Source organism: Oreochromis niloticus, linkage group LG6 (genome assembly GCF_001858045.2).
Source record: "Oreochromis niloticus isolate F11D_XX linkage group LG6, O_niloticus_UMD_NMBU, whole genome shotgun sequence".
Classification (NCBI taxonomy): domain Eukaryota; kingdom Metazoa; phylum Chordata; class Actinopteri; order Cichliformes; family Cichlidae; genus Oreochromis; species Oreochromis niloticus.
The window spans coordinates 17,385,893-17,409,116 of NC_031971.2; the positions used below are offsets into that span (position 1 = coordinate 17,385,893).

A 23,224-nucleotide genomic window follows, 5' to 3' on the forward strand; every position below is an offset into this window, starting at 1 on the left:
GATGTAGCACCAGTAATCACACATGCCTGTACTGACGCACTTAGAGGCACAAGCACAACAGTGATTTTCTAGATTTGGCACGTTTCAGGTGCAGCATAGAAACCACACACATACAGATCAATGCAATTGTAATGGGTGCACGACCCCTTTGACCTTTGGCCGGACAGTTCTAGCAAAGCTGCATCTCATGCTGACTTTTGTCCAGTAGCAGCAATGCCTGACCAATGTTTAACTTCCACCAGAGCACCAGTCTCAACACATTCCCATCGTTCAGGGGCTGACTTGTGATGTCGCCTGAATAAATTCTCAGCCTGAAATGCTGAATATCACCAGTTAAATAGCAACAGCAGCTGGCATTTTGAGTCAGCCTGTTTCTTTAGCAGTCCTTTTATAGCTGCTGAACCTTCAACAGCAAACTGCCTGCCTACTGCTGAATCTGGTGGACCTTTTCATTAACACAACAGGCTCTTCCAGTACTTGGATACAAATATATTGCAAATGTATTCTTTTTAGGTTAACGTAATTGCAGTTGAAAATGTTTTTTCTTCCCTGATAAAATACCTTTAAAGTTGTCCTTTTTCTTATTGTCTAGTCACAGCATGTTCGTTTAATTTATATAGCATATTTAAAACAACTGCAACTGACCTAAAGTGCTTTCTGGGCAAATGCATTTACATTCAAGAGCTCCAAAAACCCAATTTCAAAACACTAAACTCACATAGACAGATATGAAAAAAGCAAGTGAAAATGAGGTAGATCTTTAGAGCTAATTTAAAAGTGTCCGTCGTTGGATGGGTTTTTATAGAGGATGGCAGTTACAGAGCCTGAGGGCAACAGGAAAGACCCACCTTTAGTGTTTAGGCAAAAAGGGGGTTGTAAGCTGTTGGGAGGATGACACTGGTAGGGAGGCAAAATACAGAGTTAAAAAATCTGTAATATACTGTTGAGCTTAATGAACTAAAAAAAAAAAAAAGGTAGGTTAAAGACCCTACAATAACACAGAGGAACACCCCAACAATCGGGTGATCCCTGGATGAACAAGCACCTGGCAACAGTGGGAAGGAAAAACTCCATTTTAGCAGGAAACCTCTGGCAGAATGAGGCTCAGGGAGCGAGGGGAGGAAGACAGGACAGAAGACGCTGTTGAAGAGAGCCAGAGATTAATAATAACTAATGATTAAATGCAAATGCACCAGATTTTTAAACAACTGTTTGGACATATATGGATAAAGGACCAAGTGCCTTAGTTGGGATGTTTATAGAGCTTCGCCAGCTGTGGTATCATTTAGTCTAAGGGAATGTTTTGCCATTCAGGATTTCAATCATCCAAACTATCAAAGAAGCTCTTTATGTGTTTCATCCACATAAGAGCGGTAGTGAATATATTAAGATGTATAACAAAAGCAGAGGAGGACCTAAAATGTAATGTTGCATTTACTGGAACCTGGTAATCCATCATATATATCTATATATACACTGTGGTGGATACTAATAAACAACCAAAGGATCCATTATTGAGGTCAGTGCATGTCTACGTGATCCCTACGAGCCAAAAGATCTCTAAATGCTAAGTTTGAATTTATTTCTACTCTTTGATCTGCAAGATGTCCATAACATGATGATCTCAGGGACACAGCAACTCCACCCGTCTGCTGTTCAAAGCCTTTTGGTTTTGAGGGGCAGCCAGAAGAAAGTTGGCTTGAGGGGAGGGAAGGAACTGCACCAAAGCTGAGTATAACAATTATTTTTCAACTGTGAATTATGCAAAGCTACTGTAGTAAAGTCCAAAACTGAAAATAGGGAGGTAGAAAAGAACATAATAGGCCTCATTCAAGGCAAACTCAAGTGGTTATATTGTTATAGTTGTTCAATTACATGACATGGAAATATCTAAGGTACTTTGTCCATGCATTTTTGCATATATATGCTCAATATTCAGCATGATACATTTGATATCTTCAAAAACAATCAGACCACCAGTGGAATCTGTATATTGTGAGTATAATGGGTTCTGTATATCTACATGAGTGTATCCATTTATTCTGGCTGATTAGACTTACAGGTGCACAGGTAAAATGAAACTGAAACAGGCGGTGTGAATGATGAGATACACTTGCCGGGGACTTTAATTACATCCTTCCAACTCTATATTAACACCAATATCTAATTGGTTAATCACATAGACAAGTTCAAACAGAATCAGAATGAGGTGATTTAATAATGCTGAACGTGTCATGGTAGTTGGTGATGTGCTGGTCTGATCTGCTGGGATTTCCCCAAAAAGCCATCTCTAAGGTTTACAGAGATTGGTCTGAAAAGGAGAAAATACCCAGTGAGCAGTAGTCCTCTGGGAGAAAATGCCTCGTTAATGCCAGAGGTCAGAAGAGAACTCAAAGTCAAATACCTACTCAAATAATCACTTGTTATAACCAAAATCTGCAGAAGAGCACCTCTCTGGTCTACAGCAGCAGAAGACCACACCAGGTGCCATCAGAGAATGGGAAACAGAGGCTACAGTTCACACAGGCTCACCAAAATTGGACCACAGAAGTTTGGAAAACATTGCCTGGTTTGACGAGCCTCAATTTCTGCTGCAACATTTGAATGGTAGGGTCAGAATTTGGCATAAACACAATATAAACAAAGCACAGATCCATCTTACCTTTGTAGCCTATCGGCAGTACGTGCTGCTGGTTGTGTGCAGTGGTGTGCGGGATATGTTCTTGCTTAACTTGGCTCCCTCTTGTGCCAACTGAGCACTAATTAAAACACCAAGTATTGCTACTGACCATATCTATCCTCATTTATGACTACATAGTACCCGTCATCTGATGGCTCTTCCAGCTCTGATGGATAACAAGCCTCCAACTATGTAAGGCTGTCATGTAGAAATGAACCAAAATCTGTGAGGAATGTTTCCAGGCTCTTGTTGAGTCTATGCCACAAAGAATTCATGTTTAACATAAGTACAACTTGGTACTAGCAAGGTGTACCCAATAAAGTATCTGGCAAGTGTACAAATAACTTTTCACACACAGCTGTGTTTATCTTAATCTGTAGAGGTTTACCAAAAAGACAGTAGAGTAGTAGTAGTAGAACAAAAGTCCCACTCCTTACATTTAAGATTTCTCTCCAGATTCTAATTACAAAACTACTAATCCAATGCTTTAATTGGTGGAGAAATGACATCTAGTTTAATCTGATTTCACACCGTGTGAAGTCACTGGGCCAACAAAATTGGAAACTCACTGCCAGCTCTGATACCCTTTGCTTTTGTCTTACCCTCAACAGCTCACTCGCGTAGAGTATAATTTAAATATACGCACATCATACATTAGTATGAATAATTAACAATAAGGAGGGAGGGGAAAGGGGCTGTTGTTTCTCCATAAGTGTTTTTTCTTGCCATTTCCTCCAAGTTATCATCACAGTGTTGTGGTACCGTGATGACTATTATTGCTCTGCTGAAAATTGTGATAGTAAAACTCTGCAGATGATGATCGTTCTGTTGCTCTGTTATGAATGTGGCGTACACCGAGTCCTCAGAGGGGAGAGAAACAACTCGACAAGCTGAAATGAAGCAATATCAATCCCTGCCCGAGACCTCTCGGCATTAAAGCATGCACACTGACAGTCTCTTACATTACACTGGAGCAATAATGTAGCTCACTTGTAGCATTTGCTGTCTGATTTAATAAACTATGTCATTTATTGGTTGTTGCCGACTTTGTATGAGCCTCACTGCGTCTGACTTCCACAGATTTTAATGCAGTTATTTTGTGTCTTTAAAATGTATTTAGCAAAAATGTTATATGTATTTTTTAATTCTTAAATGTTCCTGGGTAATCAAATTATCTCTGACTGTTGACATTCTCTATTAGAGTAAAACACAAGTGAAATATAAAACATGTCAATCAAACATGACCAAAATGTGAATATTTGAGAAAAGACTCTTTCTTTGTACAAAAACAGCACCGCTTCCTCGGTTCACTACAAATTACTTGGGAGTCTGAAAGTGCAGCACATGAAACAAACATTTTTCATCTGTACACAATTGTCTGGGTGGTGTTTTTTTTTTTTTTTTTATAAGGGCAGCCTGGAGAAGATCAGCAGCCATAAACTCTTTAAAAGAGATTATCGTTTCTCCACAATTCAGTAATGCAGTTTAGTTGTCATTTCTGGGCTTATTATTAAGAATAAAGGTGTTACAGACCAGTGGGCTCTGTCCTGAGGTTGCTTTGCTCTTTCTGTAAAGTGAAAAATGACTGCACTTAGTTACAGAACGTACTATAAACTACAAGCTTGTGAGAGGCAGGAACCTTTTTTTCATATCTATATTAATACAATACTTAAGCACCCATGTGTGCATTTAAAGGCACTGCTAAATGCCCCCTCTCAGCTTGATTCCAGTGTGAGTGATGGGAGAAAAAATTCACAGACCTCATCTGGCAAAGTGCAGCTGAAGCAAATATGATGCTGAATAAGTCAAACTGGGTGTTTTCTAAAGTCAGTGTTTTAGAACTGAATTTTCTCTATTTCATTTCCCAGTGAGATGCAGTGCACAGACAGATACACCAAGAGTTAATTTTATGCTGGAAAAAGACAAAAAAACAAACCAACTTTGGTCCCCATTTCAATAGTCGAACTCAGATTTCTGAGCCCCCAAAATTAACTTTGGCTAAAAGGCTTTTTTCTTTCCTTATTTTACAGAGAACAAATTGTATATATGTATCATTATACAGTAAGCATTTCTCCTGTTCGTATTGGCTGTGAAAGTGCCTTTGTCCTGTGAAAAAAAGAAGCCATTGTTCTGTGTAGGAATGTATTCTTAAGTTCAGCCAAAGCCAAAGTGAGGCTTCAGCATTCTGAATTTGCCAGTTGATTTTTTCCCTATGATATTGCTGCATAGCAGATTACATAAAGAAAAGAAAGGAAAAACAAAATTAACAGGCAGCATGGATTAAAAAAAATTTAGATTTTGCTTTTAAATCTGCTGCATTTGGCATTTCCTGTTGTGTCTGGGCAAAAGGAATTTTATGTGAAAGACTTTGGGTGCATTTTGTCCACATTACTTACATCACTACTGGTCACTATGTTTTAAACTCACTGGCCACATTGTTAGGTACAACTGTTCAGCAACATAAATATCTAATGAGCCAATCACATGGCAACAACCCAGTGCATTTAGACGTGATCAAGATGATCTGCTGAAAATCAAATGGAGCATCAGAACAACAAAGAGAGGTGATTTAAGCGACGCTGAATGTATCAAGGTTGTTGATGTCAGACAGGCTAGTCTGAGTATTTCAGATAATGTTGATCTACTGGGTTTTCCCCACACAAACATCTCTAGGAATTACACAGCAGTCAGGAAACGTTATGAGCTGAAAGGAAGGCAAATACAAACTCATTACAATCAAGATATGCAGAAGAGCGTCTCTTGAACCTTAAAGCAGATGGGCTATATCTGCAGAAGACCACATTGGGCCCCACTCCTGTCGGCTAACAGTAAACTGAGGTCTCTGGGTAACAAAGGCAACCATAACTTTAGTAGCCACTTGTTAAAACTAAGGTATGCAGAAGAGCATCTCTTTGGGCTACAACAGCAGAAGACCATTCCTGTCAGCTAAAAACAGGAAACAGAGGGTACAGTTCCAACAGCCTCACCAAAATTGGATAGTAGAAGTAGGGTCAGGATTTGTCATAAACAACGATGAAAGCATAAATCTATCCTGTATTGTTTCAGTGATTCAGGTTGGCTGTGAAACAATGGTGCCAGGGTTATTTTGGTACAGCAACTGTATGTAATTAATTAAACTGTATGTAATTAATGCAGTTCTGATGGCAAAATGGGGTCAAACCCAGTACTACCCAGTACTGAGAAGAGTTATCCTTCAATCCTCTTGAAATAATTTGGGGACAGAAGAGTGTGAAGAAAGAAAAGCACAAAATGTTAACATTTTATTTACAAAGTTGTTTTTTTGTCATACAGAAAGTAAAAATGTAGCTACAACCTTGATTTGTGCAACAGGCAGCCACACTAAAAATCATGGCTCGCTGGTTGCACAGCTGCTATAGCAATAATTTTATTGGGAAAAATAAGGAACGGAGAAAAAAAAATTAAAAGACAAAAAAGAGAAATAATAAACCCAACAACAAAAATTATTCATCCAACAAAATATTAAAAGCACAGACCCAAAACTAGATACCAGTCCCAAAGTCCTCACACGGGAATACATAAAGAGGGATCGACAGTGAAATTGTGGAATGCTGAGTGGTGGGCTGCCTGAGAACCTCGGGGGCCGTGAGTGGGGTGAGGTGGAGGGTGTTGGGTGGCTCTCAGTTCCATGGGGGGCAGGGGGAGAAAAAAAAAAAGAAAAAAAAAAAAAAAAGAGGGGGTGGGGGGCAGCTCCACTCGGCCCACCCATTCGGTACAGTCTAGCCCCATAAAAAGAGCTCAGCGCTGGGGAGGGGGGTTGACGTGGATTACAAAGGCGGTGTGAGTTGTAGGAGGGTGGACGTTCGGGTTTGTGGGGGAGAGGAGGGGTAACTCGGTAGGCTCTCGTTTTCAACTTTAGCTCTTAGTCGTCGTCTTCGTCATCGTCCTCGTCGTCCTCATCCTCTGGGTCTCGCTTTCTCTTCTCGCCTTTGCCAGTTTCTGCTTCTGAAGGTAAAGAAGAAAACTGCTGTGACAAGGTGCCAAAACCACACAAATTCTTGCATCTGCAAGCATGAATACAGTAATCCTCCACCCGTTTTAAACAGCTTCAATCTCTGCATTTATCACACTCTGTGGGCGGTGCTTAATAATGGTCACTATCATGTTGCTGTCCCTACATGTTACAATGGTGCGTGATTAGAAGCTCAAAATACAGCGGAAGAAATTCATCTTCAGTCCCGCCCTTGTGCGAGATTTTTTTAGTTAAGTGACTAACATTCTCACATCACATGTTATTTGGGATTGACTGAGCACTACTGTTATTTTAGTTATAAAGATAAATGTCAGTAACAGGTGCTCACTAAAGCAGTAATCTCTAAACAGATGCAAAATCAAGAAGACAAGATAGATATATATTCTGTATACCAGGTGAAGGGTTCCCACATTGCTGACGGAGTCATGAAGAACTTTGGGGACTGCCCCACATGGTGTAACAGCTGGTGTTGTATCACTTGACAACTCAAGTCAAGTCATACATGTAAATATGTTTCAAGTGTTTTTCAATTCTTTGTTTCAAAATTGGTTGACATTTTCGGAAGATTTCTGATGTTTTTAATGCTTTCTAACAGTTGGGTACGATCTATAAGTTAATAATTTTCCCTTGTTTTATACCTTTGTTGCACAAATATCTTGGAGAGGGAGTGTTTGAAATATATCTTTTTTTTGTTTTGGCAATAAAAATGGCCCGAAGCGAGTCAGTAAATGATGCTGAATAACGTCCAACATGTATCATCAAATTGGGTGGAGAGCAGGGTTAATACGGTTAATACTTCCACTTCAAAGAGAAACTTTATGAGTTGGTAAAGTTGGTCACCTGTTTGTTGTGTTTAATTCAGTGGTACTTTCCAAGACATAAGTCTATTTAATTTCCATCTTATAGAACAAAAAAACAACAAGTTGTCTCACCCCTGAATTAAGTCTCGGCCTTGAGTTGTGCAGTTATGCAGAGATATCGAGAGACTTCGACTGACTCTTGTAGTGATGTTTGAGCCAAAATTGTGAGTAAAGTTACTTTAAGAAGTTACATACCATCGTCATCTTCATCCTCATCTTCATCCTCTTCATCTACTTCTCCATCCTGACCAAAGTCTTCCTCCTATGTGAACAACATTTTACAAGTTAAAAAAAATGAGACGGTGCATCGACCTGCTTTAACAACAGCTCCACCAAGCTCCTTTCATTTTTCACCTCATCTTCTCCACTGCCTTCCTCGTCATCCTCCTCTCCTTCTACCTCCTCTTCATCCTCCTCATCGTCCTCTTCCTCATCGAAGTCCTCCTCCTCTCCGTCCTCGTCTTCTTCCTCCTCTCCTTCTGCGACACAAAAGTGAAAAAGAACAATCAGTCGACCGCAAAGTGAGAGCGCACGGAGGCTAATCACGGCGATCGCTTTCACATTTTCACTTTCCAGAAACGAGAGAGCGATTGGCGTTACTCAGCCGTGGAGCCGTTTCTAAATAAACTACTGCGGCGTACGCATTTTTCATAATGAGCAAACGTGTCACCAGAGCAACGGCATGAATGATTGAGGAGTCTTTAATTGTTCTTGAACCACAATGAGGCGCTCCAACACAGAGATAAAACCTCATTTATGGTCTGTTCGTTGGATTTGACGACCGAAAAATACGCAAAATCTATGCTGTGGCCTTGTTTTTATTTTTACTACAGCAGAAAAAGCAGAGCCATCCGAGACGGGAAAGCACAACTTCATACCTTCATCTTCATCATCGTCTACACCGTCTCCATCCACCTCTCCATCAGAGTCTGAGGCTTCCCTGTCCTCCATGTCATAACCATCCAGGTAGGTGAGCTGGGGAAGCAGCTTGAACACGCTCTCTCTGTAGTCGTTCAGGTTTGTCACTTCACAGTTGAACAGGTCCAAACTCTTCAGGTTGTCCAGCTTTTTCTGTTGGCAAGAAGAGAAGAGAAATGCTGTGATGAGATTCTGCCGCTGAAATGTGGTAGTAATGGTACTAGGCTCCAGTTTCCGCGTGACAATGAGATATAATGTGAGACGACAGAGATCCGTCTGTCTCAAGTTTGAGAGACTATTAATTACTGAATGGGCTATCCCTTAAAATACCTCTGGCTATGAGTGGAGTAATCAAAACAAAGCTGCTCTGTGGCAATGAATATTCCTTGTTGAAACCTCACTTCCCAATATAAATCCTAATGTTTTGGTTTGATTATGATGAACACTGCATTAGCTGGTTTACTCTTTGTGAAGTGTGTAGCATGTAAATGACCCCCAAACACATGTGAACACATACCAATGGTTCCAATGTGCTGATGTCTTTCAATTTGTTGCCACTCAGGTTTAGATGTGTGAGGTTGGGTAGTTTTTCTGCTAAAACATCAAGCCCGCCGCTGATCCTGTTGTCGCTCAACTCCAGCTGAATGAATGACAGTAAAAAGAGAGATTAGTCCAGATGGTTCTTTGCACATTTTATTTTTTCCCCCTCCTTTCTTTTTTGTCATGAATATATGAGAGTGAATAATCACTCCTGCTTACCTTTTTCAGTTTTCCTAGTTTGGGCAGATTAGAGACTGAGATTAAGCCGACGTTTATCAAACTGAGGAACTCCAGGTTGACAAATTCAGCTGTGAGACCTTCGATTTTTCCTTCAACTGATCGACAATTGTCCAGGACAAGTTCTCGTACCTGGAATTGAAAAAACAAACAAATAGTATTATTTAAAAATTACTTGTACTTTTTAATGCATTTGCAAGTACTACAACTACTTGCAAAATTTTTATACCTTAAGTGTATTTTAAAACAGACCAAATGTTAAATATTCCAAAATATATTTCGCAGATATTATAATTTTTTTTCCAAACAAAATCATTAAGAAAGGCGTTCGGGGAATATAGCAGCCCTAACGTATTAATAATCAGTGGGTGGTGGTGTTTGTAAAATGGCCCTTCACTTTGTGTAAAATGATTAAAGGCGTTTTATAGTTGCTTAAAATATTAGAAAAAACAACTCTGAAGGCGGAGTTACTTTGACTCCGTTAAAGCTCACACTGGTTGCGCAAGTCATTGTTAAACGTTACCAAAAAAGTTCTTGTCAAGCGTCAAAGACCGCCGTTTCTCGATTAAAAACACCAAAATGGATACTCAGTCTCTATCTAAAAACACTTTGCTATCACTGTGTGCTTCGTTTAACCGACCGCCACAGTTCGTCTATTGATTTCTTTGAAACGAGGAAGAGCAAAGCAGCGGCTTCCCATGGCCTGCTGATGCAGTCACTAATGACAAATGCAATGATTTTGTGAGCTAGCTCGCTACAGGCTAGCCATTGCCCCTTTTAAACGCTGCCGTGCCGTAGAGGAGCAGCTAGAGAGGTCTGTCTGCCCGCCATTAGCCAACCCAACAGCAACGGAAAGGATTGCGAATACACCCTTAGTAAAGAGATTCTTTTTTTCTTTCGTTAAACCAGCTTTCGTGGGGGAAGTGGAATATTCCTTGTCGTCGAGCGAATGACCGATATTGGCAGTTTGTTAGAGGGTACAGCATCGCTTTCAGGTCGAAGTGGCGAAGGAAATATATTGAGAACGGAAATTTAGTAAAAAACAAAGATGGAGACAGTTCCTTTCTCCCAGAGCTTCAAAGACGACAGAATGACAACATGGCGATTCCTGAGCTACAGTATGCAGTCCTCTGAACGCTTCAATGGCGGAAAGTGCTGTTAAGAATGAGCAATAAGCGTTATTTACATATAACCGAAAGTGTTTTTTCGGTGTTAAATTGATTTTATTTTGTGCATGATACGAGGGGGAACGCCGAGCGGGGAGCTTTTGGCTGCCCACGCATGAAGCGCGGTGCGCCGGATCTCCGTGTCATTCGAGCAGGCTGGCTCGATCAATGAAGCCGCTGGCCAACACATGCATCTGTGTAGTAGCAAGCGCCAAGTTTAGCAATAGTAACGATTACTGGAGCACACTGTAGTCGTGTTTGGTGTTTTTACTTTACAACTGGATAGATTTTGTTGTCTTTGACCGGTAGCGAGAAGGGGGTAATATGGCGGGAACCTAATACCAAGTTAGCTGGCTGGTAGTCTGAATGGTTCTGAAACCCCGGACCACCAGGCTTCATTCAATAAGCATGCGATTCTTCTTCGTCGTCTTTAAGACGATGCACGGATGATAAGTGATACTATAGCTTGGTGCACAACTAGAGAAGAATTAATGAGGGAATTAATTGATGTACACTCCCTTTAAAAACTTACAGATTGCAACGTGTCTTTAAACAAATCAGCACCAACAGCAGCGGTTGGCTGTTTGTTGAGTGTCTCCCGGCTCTAAGGTTTTGGAGTTGCGGTGTATTTTCACCATTAGCGGTTTAAGGTACGGATGACTCGTGAACCAAGTGTTTTTTGTTGTCGCTGCCTGAATCTTTGTGGCCGTTTGATGTAAACGTATACTCCACAGAAATGTGAACATACGACTCGTGATCTGCGACGGCCCGTTTAACGTTTACAAAACTCGTTTGTTGTTCAGCACCAGAGTTTAAAGTGATTTTGCAATTATTACACAAAAAAGCTCCCCCTTTTTTTCCTTTTTTTTAGCAGTTATGCTAGCAGCAAACATGGCTTCCAAGGTCTGTATAAAATATACCGCTCTGTGAATGCCGAACGCGGCGCAGGAAACTGCTTTCTCCTCATATCGGCGCAAAAAGAAGTTTACTAATTGTGCTACAACGGTGGAGTGTAGCTGAATCGTGTGTGCACCATTGACCAGGGAGGCTGCGAAACGGTTAAAGCACTGCAATAATGCCAGCAAGCTGGGGGGGAATCGCCGTTTCAAAGTAACGACTGAATATAGCTTTTCTCGTCTCGTTGCCCCTATACGCCCAATCCCAGCCAGCATAAAGGCTCTGGCTTGTTATGCGACTGTTTTCCGCCCCGTTATAAATGAGAAACACAATCAAAAGCCCATGTGGTCACCATTACGTTAGCCACACAGGGTCACTCGCAAAGCAAAAAAAGTAGCAAGCTAGGCTAGCAGGGGCTAGCCTGAAAACTAAGGGTTGGTTTTAAAAAAAGCACGACTCACATCAGACGGTGTCCTGTTTCTAAGCTCCAAGTGGATCCTCTTTTTCATGTCCATTTTGCCCTATGAAAGTTAAACTTTTCTCCTCGGGGTTTTGCTGGGATCTTCAGTCCAAAGGCAGAGATGCCCTAATGGAGGGAGAATATAGGACTGTATAATGAACTGAGCCAAACGCTAAGTTAGTCGGAGAGAGGGGAAACCATGGAGGGAAACGGGACTGAAACAAAATATATGCTCAACAGCGCCATCTGCGTCCAGAAACGCCCATCGCTTCTGAAAAAAAGGCATTGCAGTCACAAAACATGACGCTGCCCCGAAACGGTGCTATGGTGCAATTTATTCTATGCAAGGAAATTACTGTACTGTGTTGTTCAGTGAAGACGGCGGGGTTTTTCTTTGAGAAGTCGGTTTTATTCAGCGAAGGATGTGCACGAACAGACGCGTGTAGCGTATGCAAAACAAATAAGCAACCAAGCAATTAAACGGCGATAAAGTAGGTCACATGGTGAACTTTGTTATGCTTCATTTAAAAGTTTCACAGGAAATCTCGAATGCATTACTGCTTTATAGTCAACATATAAGCAGTGTAATTATGAGGTAACCATCATAATGTATGCCTATTTAAAAAAAAATATGTAAATATGTGTGTGTTGGGTCTTGTGAATGTGTGATACTTTTTACATTGTAATAAAAAAGAAAAATGAACAAAATTGTGTTGTTTCTTGGTTCCTAAATGGTTGATTCCTACCCCCAACCGCTAAAAAGGAGGGCTATATGTGGTTTGCCTTAAAGAGAGCATTGTATATACACATATGGACGGGTAGAGCACCCCATACAACCCCTCCTCTTTACTTCCTGACACTCTCCAGCGTTGAAGTAGAAAATCTACTGTGCTTGTAGTTTTTTTTTTCTTATGTTCTAAATTAATTAGTGAATAAGCTTTAATACTATAAATGAATAACAAATTATAGCCCGTTTTAAGTCTAGTAAATATAACAAATGTATAAATGCTAGCAAGATGTGTTTGCATAGTGTGCCGAGGGCAACCAATGCAAATACCCTAACTCTGGCCACATGCATGTTAAAGGCACAGTCCATACAGTGCATATATACACACAGACACTGTTTTTAAATCAGTGTTTGGTAGTTGAGAAGCAATGCCAGAAGATGGCACTGTAATATCTACACTGACATTCCTCACATTTCATTGTGCAACGGTGGGGCTGTGTGTGAATGACAGCCCTATCTGCTTTTGGCTGTAACAGTAATGCTGGAGGGGGTTTATTAATGTGTCAGTTGGAGTTTTATTAGCTGAGGAGTTAACTATGTGCAGTTTGGGATCTTTTGAACTGCTGGAACTCAACACTAGAGGTTTGGTTGATTGTGTTTTGTGATTTTAATTTGAGTGTGTGAAAACCTATACTTAAACATACATGTTTTCATTCAGCTTCTTAGCACTCACAGCTTCCACCGGTGCAGAATGTCTGTGTATAGATTCTCTTCATATGATGTTGAAAAGAGAGTGCATTACGAGCACCTTCATGCAGAAATCAGTACATTTAGAAAGAGGCCTTTCAACATTTCCCCCCACAGTGCTGGGAGCAATTGGCAGTTGAGTGTTATTTACTCTACTGGATAGCTCTTTTCTCCCTCTCTCTCTCTGAGTGTCTCAAACACACACACATCAGGGCTCAATGTGTTGTTAGAAGATTGTGAACACACCCCAACCGAGCAACTTGCCATCTGAGCGATAAGACGGGTATATGCCCCAACTCTGGACGAAGACAGGAATTTTGTTTGGTCTGTAGTGTGGTTTACCTACCAAAAAGGCATATTTCTTATGATTTGTGGATTAATATTATGAATATTCTACAGAAATATTTTGAGCTTTTGTGTTTTTTCTTGATATCATATTTAAAACTTAATAACTTCACATATATTGGACCCCTATTTAAGAAACTGTCCAAAAATCAGTCAAAGTCTTGCTCTTGTTAAGCTACAGCAGTGCCTTTAGATCAGCTGCTGAAGAGCTCTAGTACAACATATATATTTGTTACCCTATCATACACACACACACACACACACAGAAAACTTGCTGTTGTCTTTTTCCCCCCTGTCTGTCAGTTTTGTGCCAACTCCTCCAGCTTTACAAATATGATAAGACCAAAGCTGCAAGAACTCTCCCTGCACTGTGGTAATGGTTAACCAGATAATTCGTCTAGGGGTGGGAATAGAAAACTGTCAGAAGTTATTCTGTCGTCTTTTTTTGCGCTTGCCCGCCTTCAATGAGTTGAATTCATTCATAGCAGGACTCAGAATGGAGGACACATCGCAACAAGAGAAACAAGAGTTGGAATATAAAAATCCAAATGAAGAGGAAGGTAGGTTTTTTTTTTTTTAAAGATTAATCTCTTCTTTGGAAATCGGCTGCTCAAGCATTTCCACACCAAAAATGCTGAAGGAGCTGGTTATGTCTTTGCACACACTGCGGTGCTGGTGGTTAACTCAGAAACAGACCTTTGATCAACATTTAAGTAATATCACAAATCTGTCTGTTTTCAAAGTTTGCCAGTGTGTAGCTAGGAGAAGAAATATCTTTATATTGTCATGAGTCAAGCACATTACCCAGTCATGCAGTTTGTCTTTGAATTTCTAATGCACCATATGAACATGATTTCTGTGCACGGCTCTCTGTTTCAAAGGTGGGATCCGTCGCCGATTGCGAGACAGGGACCTTCTCAGGAAGAGAAAGGCCGAAGCAGAAGAGAAGGAAACTAACCAGTGGGTTTTTGGGTAAATTTGTAGCAAAAGCACAGACAATGTTAGCGCTGCTGCCTATGTTTACCTCTATGCTCATGGAGAAATCTACAAATTTCAGCACTTAAGTGCAGTAGAAGAAAGTGGTGGTCCTATCCAGAAAAGTTTAGTAGCCTGCGTTGAAACACTGTACAGTACAGTACATGCAGTACATGCTGAAAACACTATCAGCATTCTGGCTGCTTATCACTCCTCTGGTTTATATTGAATATGGAGCAAGAGGAAAGCAAAGGTTGCTCTGCTCTTTCTATTGACGCCACAGATCTGGGTCAAGGACTTTGTACTATTAGCTTTGCAAAACTGTCACAAAGAGCTGTATCAATGTCCACTGTTGTTGAAGTTAATTGCAACTGCGGTGCTCTCTCAGGGTGGAGAGCCAACGGAAAAGATCAAGAGCTGAGGACAAGAGCGGTGCGAAGAAGAGAGGGAGGCCCAGGAAGACTGAACCCACACCGCAGCTGTCTGCTGTTCAGGAAGAAGTCGAAGCACTTAAGGAAACTCCTGCAGTAGTGGTGGTACCCGAACCCGCTGTGGTCATTCAGGACCAAATAACCAGCTCTCTGCCTCCGCTGTTTGGGCTGGAATCACAACCAGCTTCAGTCCTTGCTGCTCCTGCTCCTGCAGCAGTGTTCGAGTCTGTGCAGAATTCAGCTCCTGCTCCAACTCTGGCTTTTGCTGCTCCAGTTCCCGTCCAAGATTCAGCTCCTGCTCCAGATGCTGTCTTAGTCCCAGCTCAGTCCCTAGACTCTGTTCCAGCTGTAACTCCTGCTCCTCCCTCAGCTCCTCCCCAAGTGGAGACCCTCTATACAGAGTCACAAAGCAAGGAGGCCCCAGGCCAGGTCCTGATTGAGGACTTAGGCCCAGATGAGGAGGAGGACGTCTCTCCATTGCAAGGCAACAAACGTGCTAATGAAGGTTTGTATGTTGTAAAAATACACAAAAACAATACTTTGAAACACTGTCTGGTTCGAAAGGTTTAATGATTATTAAATTGTCTGTCTGTCTTTTTTTTTTTTTTTTTTTTTTTTTTTAGATTTGAGTGAAACACTTTCGATCAACGTGCCTGAACAAAATAACGTGTACTCAGTTCCAACTGTCTCTGCTCAGCCTATGGCTCAGGAATATTTTCCAGGAAATTAATTGCAACATTTTTTTTTTCTGAAATGCACTGTTAAGATATTGCTTTATACATGCAAAGCCTCGTCACAGTTTGTATCTGAGTATTTTTCTTCTTCTTTTTTTGTGTAGTGTGCACACACAAGATGAGGCAAGTCATTGCTTATTTGAAAGATGTATGAATTCAAACCAAAGCTGTATGCTTATTTATTTTGGTTGTGCTTCACTGCAAAGCTTATGATCTTTTTTTTATATACTTTCAATTTAGTATGCAACCAGTTTTGCTGGCCTTTATTTAAAAGTTAAGGGTATAAATCGCTGGTAATTATGTATTCAGAATTGTGGATTTATTTTTACAGAATTTTGTAAAAGTTACTATTCGTCTAATAAAAGTCACTTCTGCATCATTTAACAGCAGTCGTTATTATAGGAGTCATCAGCTGTAAAATACATCCACACGCAAATACATGAGTGATATGAATTAGAATTAACTCTCTTTTCATTAAATGAAATAATTATGTAACCATTTTGTTCACATATGACATCTCTCCACTCTGGTGAGTGAAATTAAATGATGTTTGTTGTACAGTTTGAACAGCATATCTGTAGATTTAATCTGTGGCTTATCTGTTAAGTCACGTGTAGTGAAACATTTAGCCCTATCTGCTAGTGGCTACTGGTAGTGCTTATAATGTACTCATTTGTACTACATAAAGAGGTGGAAAAAGTACTGGTAAAAGCTGCAATAACTGATTAATTAGTGAAATGACAGAAAAAAAGGTAAAAGATGCTCTACTGGATTGAATGACTATGGAGGCCAAATTTAGTAAACGGAACTCACTGTGTTGTTGAATATACCAGGTTAAGATGATCTGAGCTTTGGGAGATTATGATATCCTGCTGGAGGTAGCCAACAGAAGATGGGTACAGTGTGGTCATAAAGGTGGACATGGTCAGGAGCAGTACTTGGGTAGGCTGTTTAGATGATGCTCAGTTGGTACCAAGGGGACCAAAGTGTATGAAAAATATCCTCCACACCATTAATCCACAAACATCCTGAATCACTGATACAAGGTAGGATGGATCCAAATTCTGGCCCTAACATCTAAATGTTGTAGAAGTAATTGAGACTCATCACACCAGGCAACATTTTCCCCGATTTTCCATAGTGCTGAATGAATGTATGTAGTGAAAAGTTTTAATATTCAACAACAGTGTTCAACAAACCAGGTTGAGGTGATCTGAGCTTTGTAACCTGGCATGATTTACTTTTGTAAATCAGCTGATTTAAGGATGCAAAAAAAATAAAAATAAAAAAAATTGACAAGTTGATTCTGTTCATCTGGATGTTGCGTTTTCAGTTGGAGAAATGTTTTGTCACTCAAAACAGTGACTTCTTCAGTCTCTGAAAACTTCTCCCACTGAAAACACTATGTCCAGATGAACAGAATGAACTTTTTCGATTTCTCTACCTGGATGATTGAGCATGCATCAAGACATTTTCACTATTGATTAACTATCGCTTTAATTTTTGCAAATTGTAGCCTCAGCCATTTGTTCTTAACTTAGATGTGGTCTTCCGATGCTGTAGCCTATCTAGTTCAAGGTTCAAGAAATGCTTTTCTGCATATCTTGTTTGTAACCAGTGGTTATTTGTTGCCTTGTTGCTTTCCTATATGCTCCTCTGAAGATTCTGCCATCAATAAGGCATTCTTATCCAGAGAACCGAATAGTGTAGTGGTAAGACCACACACCTTTGGAGAGGAGGTCACAAGTTTGATTTCCTCCCAGTGTCTAGTAAGGGTGCTGGCTAGGGCCCCCCCCCCCATGCCAAACACCAAGCCCTGGAATGGCACGGCTATGTCTGCAGCCTGTCCACAGCTCGGACACGACACATTTCACTGCATGTTTTACTCTGTATGATTGTGTATGTGACCAATAAAGCTCGTTTCGTCTAAACTACCACTCATTTGGACCATTCTCTTTAAAACACCAAATCGTCTGGCACAAAAAAGTCACTCTTAGATCAACTTTCTTCCTAATTCTTATCTTAGTTTGAACTTCAGCAGGTCATTTTATTCACATCTGCATGCCTAATGGACTGAGTTGCTGCCAAGTTGAACAAGTATATCTAAGAAAGTGATCAGTGACTGTACATATGTTAGTGTAATATTAATATACAAGGCTTTAATTAGTGATTTCGAAAGATTCATTAGTGCTTAAGCTGCAATGATCCCCTGTAGGTGTTGAGGGGAGTTTAACTTCAAATACCTAAAATGACAATTCATTATGTTTCTTTTTAATTGTGTACAACCAAACCTGTTGAACAACTAGTCCATTCAGAGCTAGAGAAATGCAGGATATGCACATGTACCGATAAAGACAACACGACTAAGTATATACGACATTACATTGATTTCGTTTGTGCTATGGTTTGCCAATATGTATGTATTTATTTATTTATTTAAAAGGCAGACTGTATTAAACGTGTCTTGGCTGCCCCCTGTTGGTAGAAAACATTCCTTCATCATGGCGTGTTTTGTGCAGCACATGTAACTACATATTATTTTTAAATGACGGACGGGTAATTTAAGCGAAACGGCAGCAAAATAAGCCTGAAACCAACGAGCCCACAGCAATGACACACTTACAGAAGGGATTCAGATGAGCCGACATGTTTCAGTTTAACGCGTGAAGCACTCTTGGTTGGCCAACAATAAAGTCTAGCATGCACTTCCGCGTTGACAAAGTCTGTCCGGTCTCAGCAGCAACAACAGCCGCTAAAAGCTTACGGTTTCAGAGTTGTCGTTTGTCTTTATGTTAGTAAGATGAGTCCGCTGTGTGAGTGCTGCTCCGAGCACATGAATAAACTGAACCAGCAGGTTTCTGTGATGCGAAAAGAAATCAAGAACCTGAGGTATGTTTGTAGGTTTTGCACCGCCACGTGTTTTTCTCACGAGAGACTTCTTGCTATTTTAAGAATTAAACAAATTAAACGCCATGTTCTGTTTTGCATTGGCCTTTTTTTTATTTTTATTATTTTTCAGGGTTCCCATTATTATTAAACGCTCATTCTCAACATCTTCTGTAACAGGCAGACGCTAGACAGTGCAATTAGAGCTCATCGCAAACAGCTGCTGGCTGTTCAGGCTGCTGTGTCGAAGATTGGACTCAGCGAAGAAGTTAAAGCTCCAGCACCTTCACCACCTTCACCGTCACCGGCAGCACTAGAGCGAGGTAGTAACCACCAGCGTCACAAACATTTGTAATTACAAAAACTAAACAAACCCCTCAAAAGTAACACTTTATAATACAGCCTGTGACTAAGGGCGCAATTTCCCTGCAATTAAGTGGAATTTCAGTGTATTTTTCTTGAAATTACAATCTAAATATATTTACTTACAAATACTTAAAGGTAGTACACTAGAATAAGGGATTTACATGTTTTTACAGGAAAACAGTGAATTATATTATAAGTAAATATTTATAAGTAATGGTAATTTAGCTGAAATATATTAAAACAATCCCCATCTTACATCATAGGTATGCTGTACTTTTTGTGGTGCAGGCTGTATTATGGAGTGACTGAAACTTACTTAACTTCCAGGTATTTTACAGGAAAGAAGATGCAAGTTATACTGTAATTAGTTATAATTATGACATAACTACTTTTAGTGTGTCATTACCTTTTATATTGTAGCAAGCCAATATTTTTCCACCTTACATTGTAATTTTTACATCTTTATTATTTATGTTGTTATTTAATATTCATTATGTTGATGTGCATGATGGATTTTCTGTTATTTAATTGTCCTTTTTTTTTTACTTTGTGCTGTACAAACTTGCAATATAATATGTGTCTCCTTTGCTGTAAAATACTCTTGCTGGGTAAGGTTAAGCCACTCCATTGTACGGCCTGTACTTACGCATTTCTTAAATTTACTTACAGTATAAATATTTCTTTGTTTTCTATTAAAAAACCCCCAAAACAACTGACTTGTTACCCACTTTTTTGTGTGCCTACCTTTAAGTATTTGTAGGTAAATATAATTACATTGTAATGTCAAATAAAATACCTAAAAGTTTCATTTAATCACAGAAGAATTACACCTTTGGTGACATGCTGTGCTATAAAATGTGACCAAAAGAGGAAGAAAAAAATGAACCCTAAAACAAAGACCACTCAGGAAGGCTAATTTTGCTTTGAATTTTAGTTTATAACAATACATCAATTATACCTACCAAAATAACACTTTTGGCTCAGAGATGTTCAGCGTGCACAAACTCATGACGCTTTTTCTTTTTATTGGCTTATGTATTTGTGTAATCATTTCCCACACAGCAACCAATAGTTGAAACTATGTGATTCAGCCTTGTGCTGTAAACTTAAATTTCACTGACCTTGCATTGAATAGTGATTCTTGATCGGTTTTGCACCATTGGTTAATATTGTAATAAAGCTGAAATCATGAACAAAGAGTGAACGGGATGGTTTACTACAAAGTAGTAAGAGCTGCTGCAATGTATAGTTTGGAGACGGGGGCACTGATTTTCACTGTGACTAATTATCATCACACTGTCAGGTTTCATCAGAAATTTAATTTTGCTCCAACATTAATTTAGCCTTAAAATGTAAGTTTTAACCATGATGATGACTCAGATGAAAAGTCAGCATCGTTTCAGTGTTGTATTACTAACGGGGTTGGTCATGTATCCTCTAAAATGTGACCAAAATAGAAAGAAGGAAGCCATGTTGACATCTTCAGGGTATTTGTTTTGCTCTAAAGCCAAAGACTTGAATTGTCTGTCATCAAGTCTGTAACTAATTTAATCATTTCAGCACTAAAATAAATTCTTACAGTATATATATTTTTTAATAAATAAAAAAACACACTTGTGGAATAAAAGTGAGTGCGAAGAATAAATTGCAGGCCAAGGTAAAAACAATGTCTGTTGCAAAACCTGGAGCTAATATTCTTGTCATTGCAGGGAACATCCAAACAGTCCCAATCGGTTACATTAGTTCCTGTTTTTCTGTGAAGAATGGGACTCCCCGGCAGCCCGCTATTTGTGGCCCTTCAAGGGCAGAACTTCAAATCCAGCTGAGTGTCTTCAACAACCCGGAGCACGCTCTGGTGGGGCTGGAGCAATACTCCCATGTCTGGTAGGTTTTATGTGTGTGTTTATGTACAACACGTTACCAAATATTATTACCCAACTTGCAAGATATTTTTTTTACTCATTTTAACTAAGCATGTTCACGTAAACACTATTTCCCGTCATCTACCTTTCTTTGTCATCTGGCCTCTGCAGGATCATTTTTCTCTTCCATAAAAACGGGCACCTGAGGTACAAAGCTAAAGTGAGGCCGCCCAGGCTGAACGGGCAGAGAGTCGGTGTGTACTCGACACGCAGTCCTCATCGCCCGAATGCATTGGGCCTAACGCTGGCAAAGCTCGACAAAATACAAGGTCAGCGTCACTAAACGCGTGTGTGTACTGATCTGAGCTGAGTTATTTCTCTGAGGGAGCTGACATTTCCTTAGCTGCACTGATTTGTTGCTTGAACCCTGTTTGAAGCACAGGGTAATTTCTCACTTGTAATAATAGTTACAGCTGTTAAATCTCACTATTTTAAGCAAACTCTGGTTAAAACCCTGTCCTAGTTTTGTAAAGTAGATGTTTTAGCTGTATATAAATATGAATGCATTTCTTTCTTTTCTAGGTGATACTCTACACCTGTCAGACATTGATATGATTGCGGGCACCCCAGTCCTGGACATCAAACCCTATATCCCAGAGTATGACTCCCCCGACACCCGGAGGAGCTATGAGGAGGACTCAGAGCCCTGTAATTCAAACACTGACCAAATGAATGAGGACAAGAGAAACCTCACTAACCTCCCTGAAGGATCAGACATAGATGTGCAGTTAAACACAGAAGATCGAGGAGCAGCTAATGATTATGTGGGGAATCTCCTCCCAGAAGAAAAAACGAATACTAACGCAACAGGTTCATCTCATATCAGTGCTCAGTTTTCACTGTCCAAAGACCTCAGTAATGTGCTGGAGGAGGTCAAGGCTTTTGTGAACCAAGACGTTTTCTTAAGTTCTGAAAGTAAGAACCGAGGTTCAGACTCTCCTAAAACTAAACCACCTTTGTTGGAAGTCGACCATCCCTGCTACGGAGAGGAAGCCTACACTACCATCGCAGGCTGGATCAGAGAGCCTCCTGTCGCAAGTCTGGATGTGCGATTCAGCCTTCACGCTGAGAGGGAGCTGGCAGAATTCATCCCTGCACATCTGTCAGGTAAGATGACTGAGATCATGGGAGATGCCGCGCTTCTGGAAAGTATTCACAGCGCTTCACTGTTTTCATATTTTGTTACAGACTTATGTGGTTTGTGTGTAGAATTTTGAGAATGAATTGAATCCATTTTGGAATAAGCCTGTAAGATGACATAATGTGGAACAAGTGAAGCGCTGTGGATACTTTCCAGATACACTGTATGTTTGTCTCCAGAAGGGGGCACTGTTGTATCAGTAATTAATGTGAAAGCCTTCATTCATATGTGAGCAGAGAGACTGAAAAACAAACTTGTGTAACACACAGGACTGTCTGAAAGCCACAGACCCAGGTTTAAGTTTCTGCGCAGTACAGAGGAGGCAGTCGCTGCCATCAGAGGGGTCCTGTCAGCAGACCCCCGATCCGTCTACAGGAGGACTCGCTGCAAGGACAAACTCTTTTTCTTCACCCTTGACACGGCTGACATCACCTGCTGGTTCGGACAAGGCTTTGCAGAGGTGCTGCAGGTAAAACCTGTAGAGCCGCACATTGCTTCAGTATGAGAAACTTTTTCATTGATGGTTTTTGAGCTGAAGAGAGGAGTCTTTGTGACACAAAAACACACTGTTGTTTGTTCCTTTCTTTTTGGTATTTCTGTCTAAATTCTCTGCTGGCAAACTTTTATTCAAATCATGCTGGCTTACTTAAAATCAGACAGAAGATTAATCAGGTATTGTATATTCAAAGTTGTATTGGATAATTAAATAAAATATTTACTTAAAAAACAAATGCCCTTTTTTCTGTTTGTCTTTAAAAAGTATTTACAAATTGGAAAAAAATGTAAGTAGTTGCACAAACGGAGTATAATTTATTTTCTTTCTTCTTTTTGCAAATGGTTAGCCTTTTGAGCACTGGAGCAGGTTAGCTGCTAGCTCCTTTTGCTTTCTCGAGAGACAGAGTCCTTTAATTTATGTGTTATTAGGATACATCAGTGGAAGGGAGGATGTCTTGTTTTATAATTGTCTTTGGGCAATGAAACGGGCCGCAGAGCCTCATAAAATTCATAAGCACTCTGAAGGAGGCCCTCGTGGGACGGCAAGAGTCAACAAACGATTCAACAGAAAGATTCATGACTTAATCAGTGAGCAAGGACAGTAGAAGCACGTGTAGGAAAAAGGGTCCGCTGGCTCTTTAGATGATGTGGAGGGACCCCACTTTAGTCTGACCACTGACATCTT

The 23,224-nt window shown here is 40.2% G+C and overlaps 3 protein-coding genes across 4 annotated transcripts; 2 read left to right on the forward strand and 1 right to left on the reverse strand.

Moving 5' to 3' along the window:
* Nucleotides 1-5,948: 5,948 nt before the first annotated feature.
* anp32b (acidic (leucine-rich) nuclear phosphoprotein 32 family, member B) lies at nt 5,949-12,410 on the reverse strand. Its single transcript, XM_003452263.5, has 7 exons — nt 11,772-12,410; nt 9,230-9,379; nt 8,988-9,110; nt 8,431-8,623; nt 7,907-8,031; nt 7,748-7,814; nt 5,949-6,664 (listed from the first exon to the last, which is right to left on the reverse strand). The coding sequence occupies exons 1-7, from the start codon at nt 11,823-11,825 to the stop codon at nt 6,582-6,584; spliced, it is 795 nt and encodes a 264-aa protein (XP_003452311.1). The 5' UTR covers nt 11,826-12,410; the 3' UTR covers nt 5,949-6,581.
* Nucleotides 12,411-13,966: 1,556 nt separating this feature from the next.
* hemgn (hemogen) lies at nt 13,967-16,224 on the forward strand. Of its 2 annotated transcripts, none has more exons than XM_005456968.4 (4): nt 13,967-14,149; nt 14,471-14,549; nt 14,953-15,500; nt 15,619-16,224. In XM_005456968.4, the coding sequence occupies exons 1-4, from the start codon at nt 14,086-14,088 to the stop codon at nt 15,723-15,725; spliced, it is 798 nt and encodes a 265-aa protein (XP_005457025.2). In that variant the 5' UTR covers nt 13,967-14,085; the 3' UTR covers nt 15,726-16,224. The 2 variants fall into 2 exon arrangements, with proteins under 2 accessions (XP_005457025.2, XP_003452312.3); XM_003452264.5 differs by having other exon boundaries at nt 13,968-14,149; nt 14,471-14,561.
* Nucleotides 16,225-18,333: 2,109 nt separating this feature from the next.
* trmo (tRNA methyltransferase O) lies at nt 18,334-22,775 on the forward strand. The gene is made up of 6 exons (XM_003452265.5): nt 18,334-18,618; nt 18,796-18,938; nt 20,691-20,865; nt 21,015-21,172; nt 21,426-22,010; nt 22,314-22,775. The coding sequence occupies exons 1-6, from the start codon at nt 18,530-18,532 to the stop codon at nt 22,547-22,549; spliced, it is 1,386 nt and encodes a 461-aa protein (XP_003452313.1). The 5' UTR covers nt 18,334-18,529; the 3' UTR covers nt 22,550-22,775.
* The last annotated feature ends 449 nt before the right edge of the window (nt 22,776-23,224 follow it).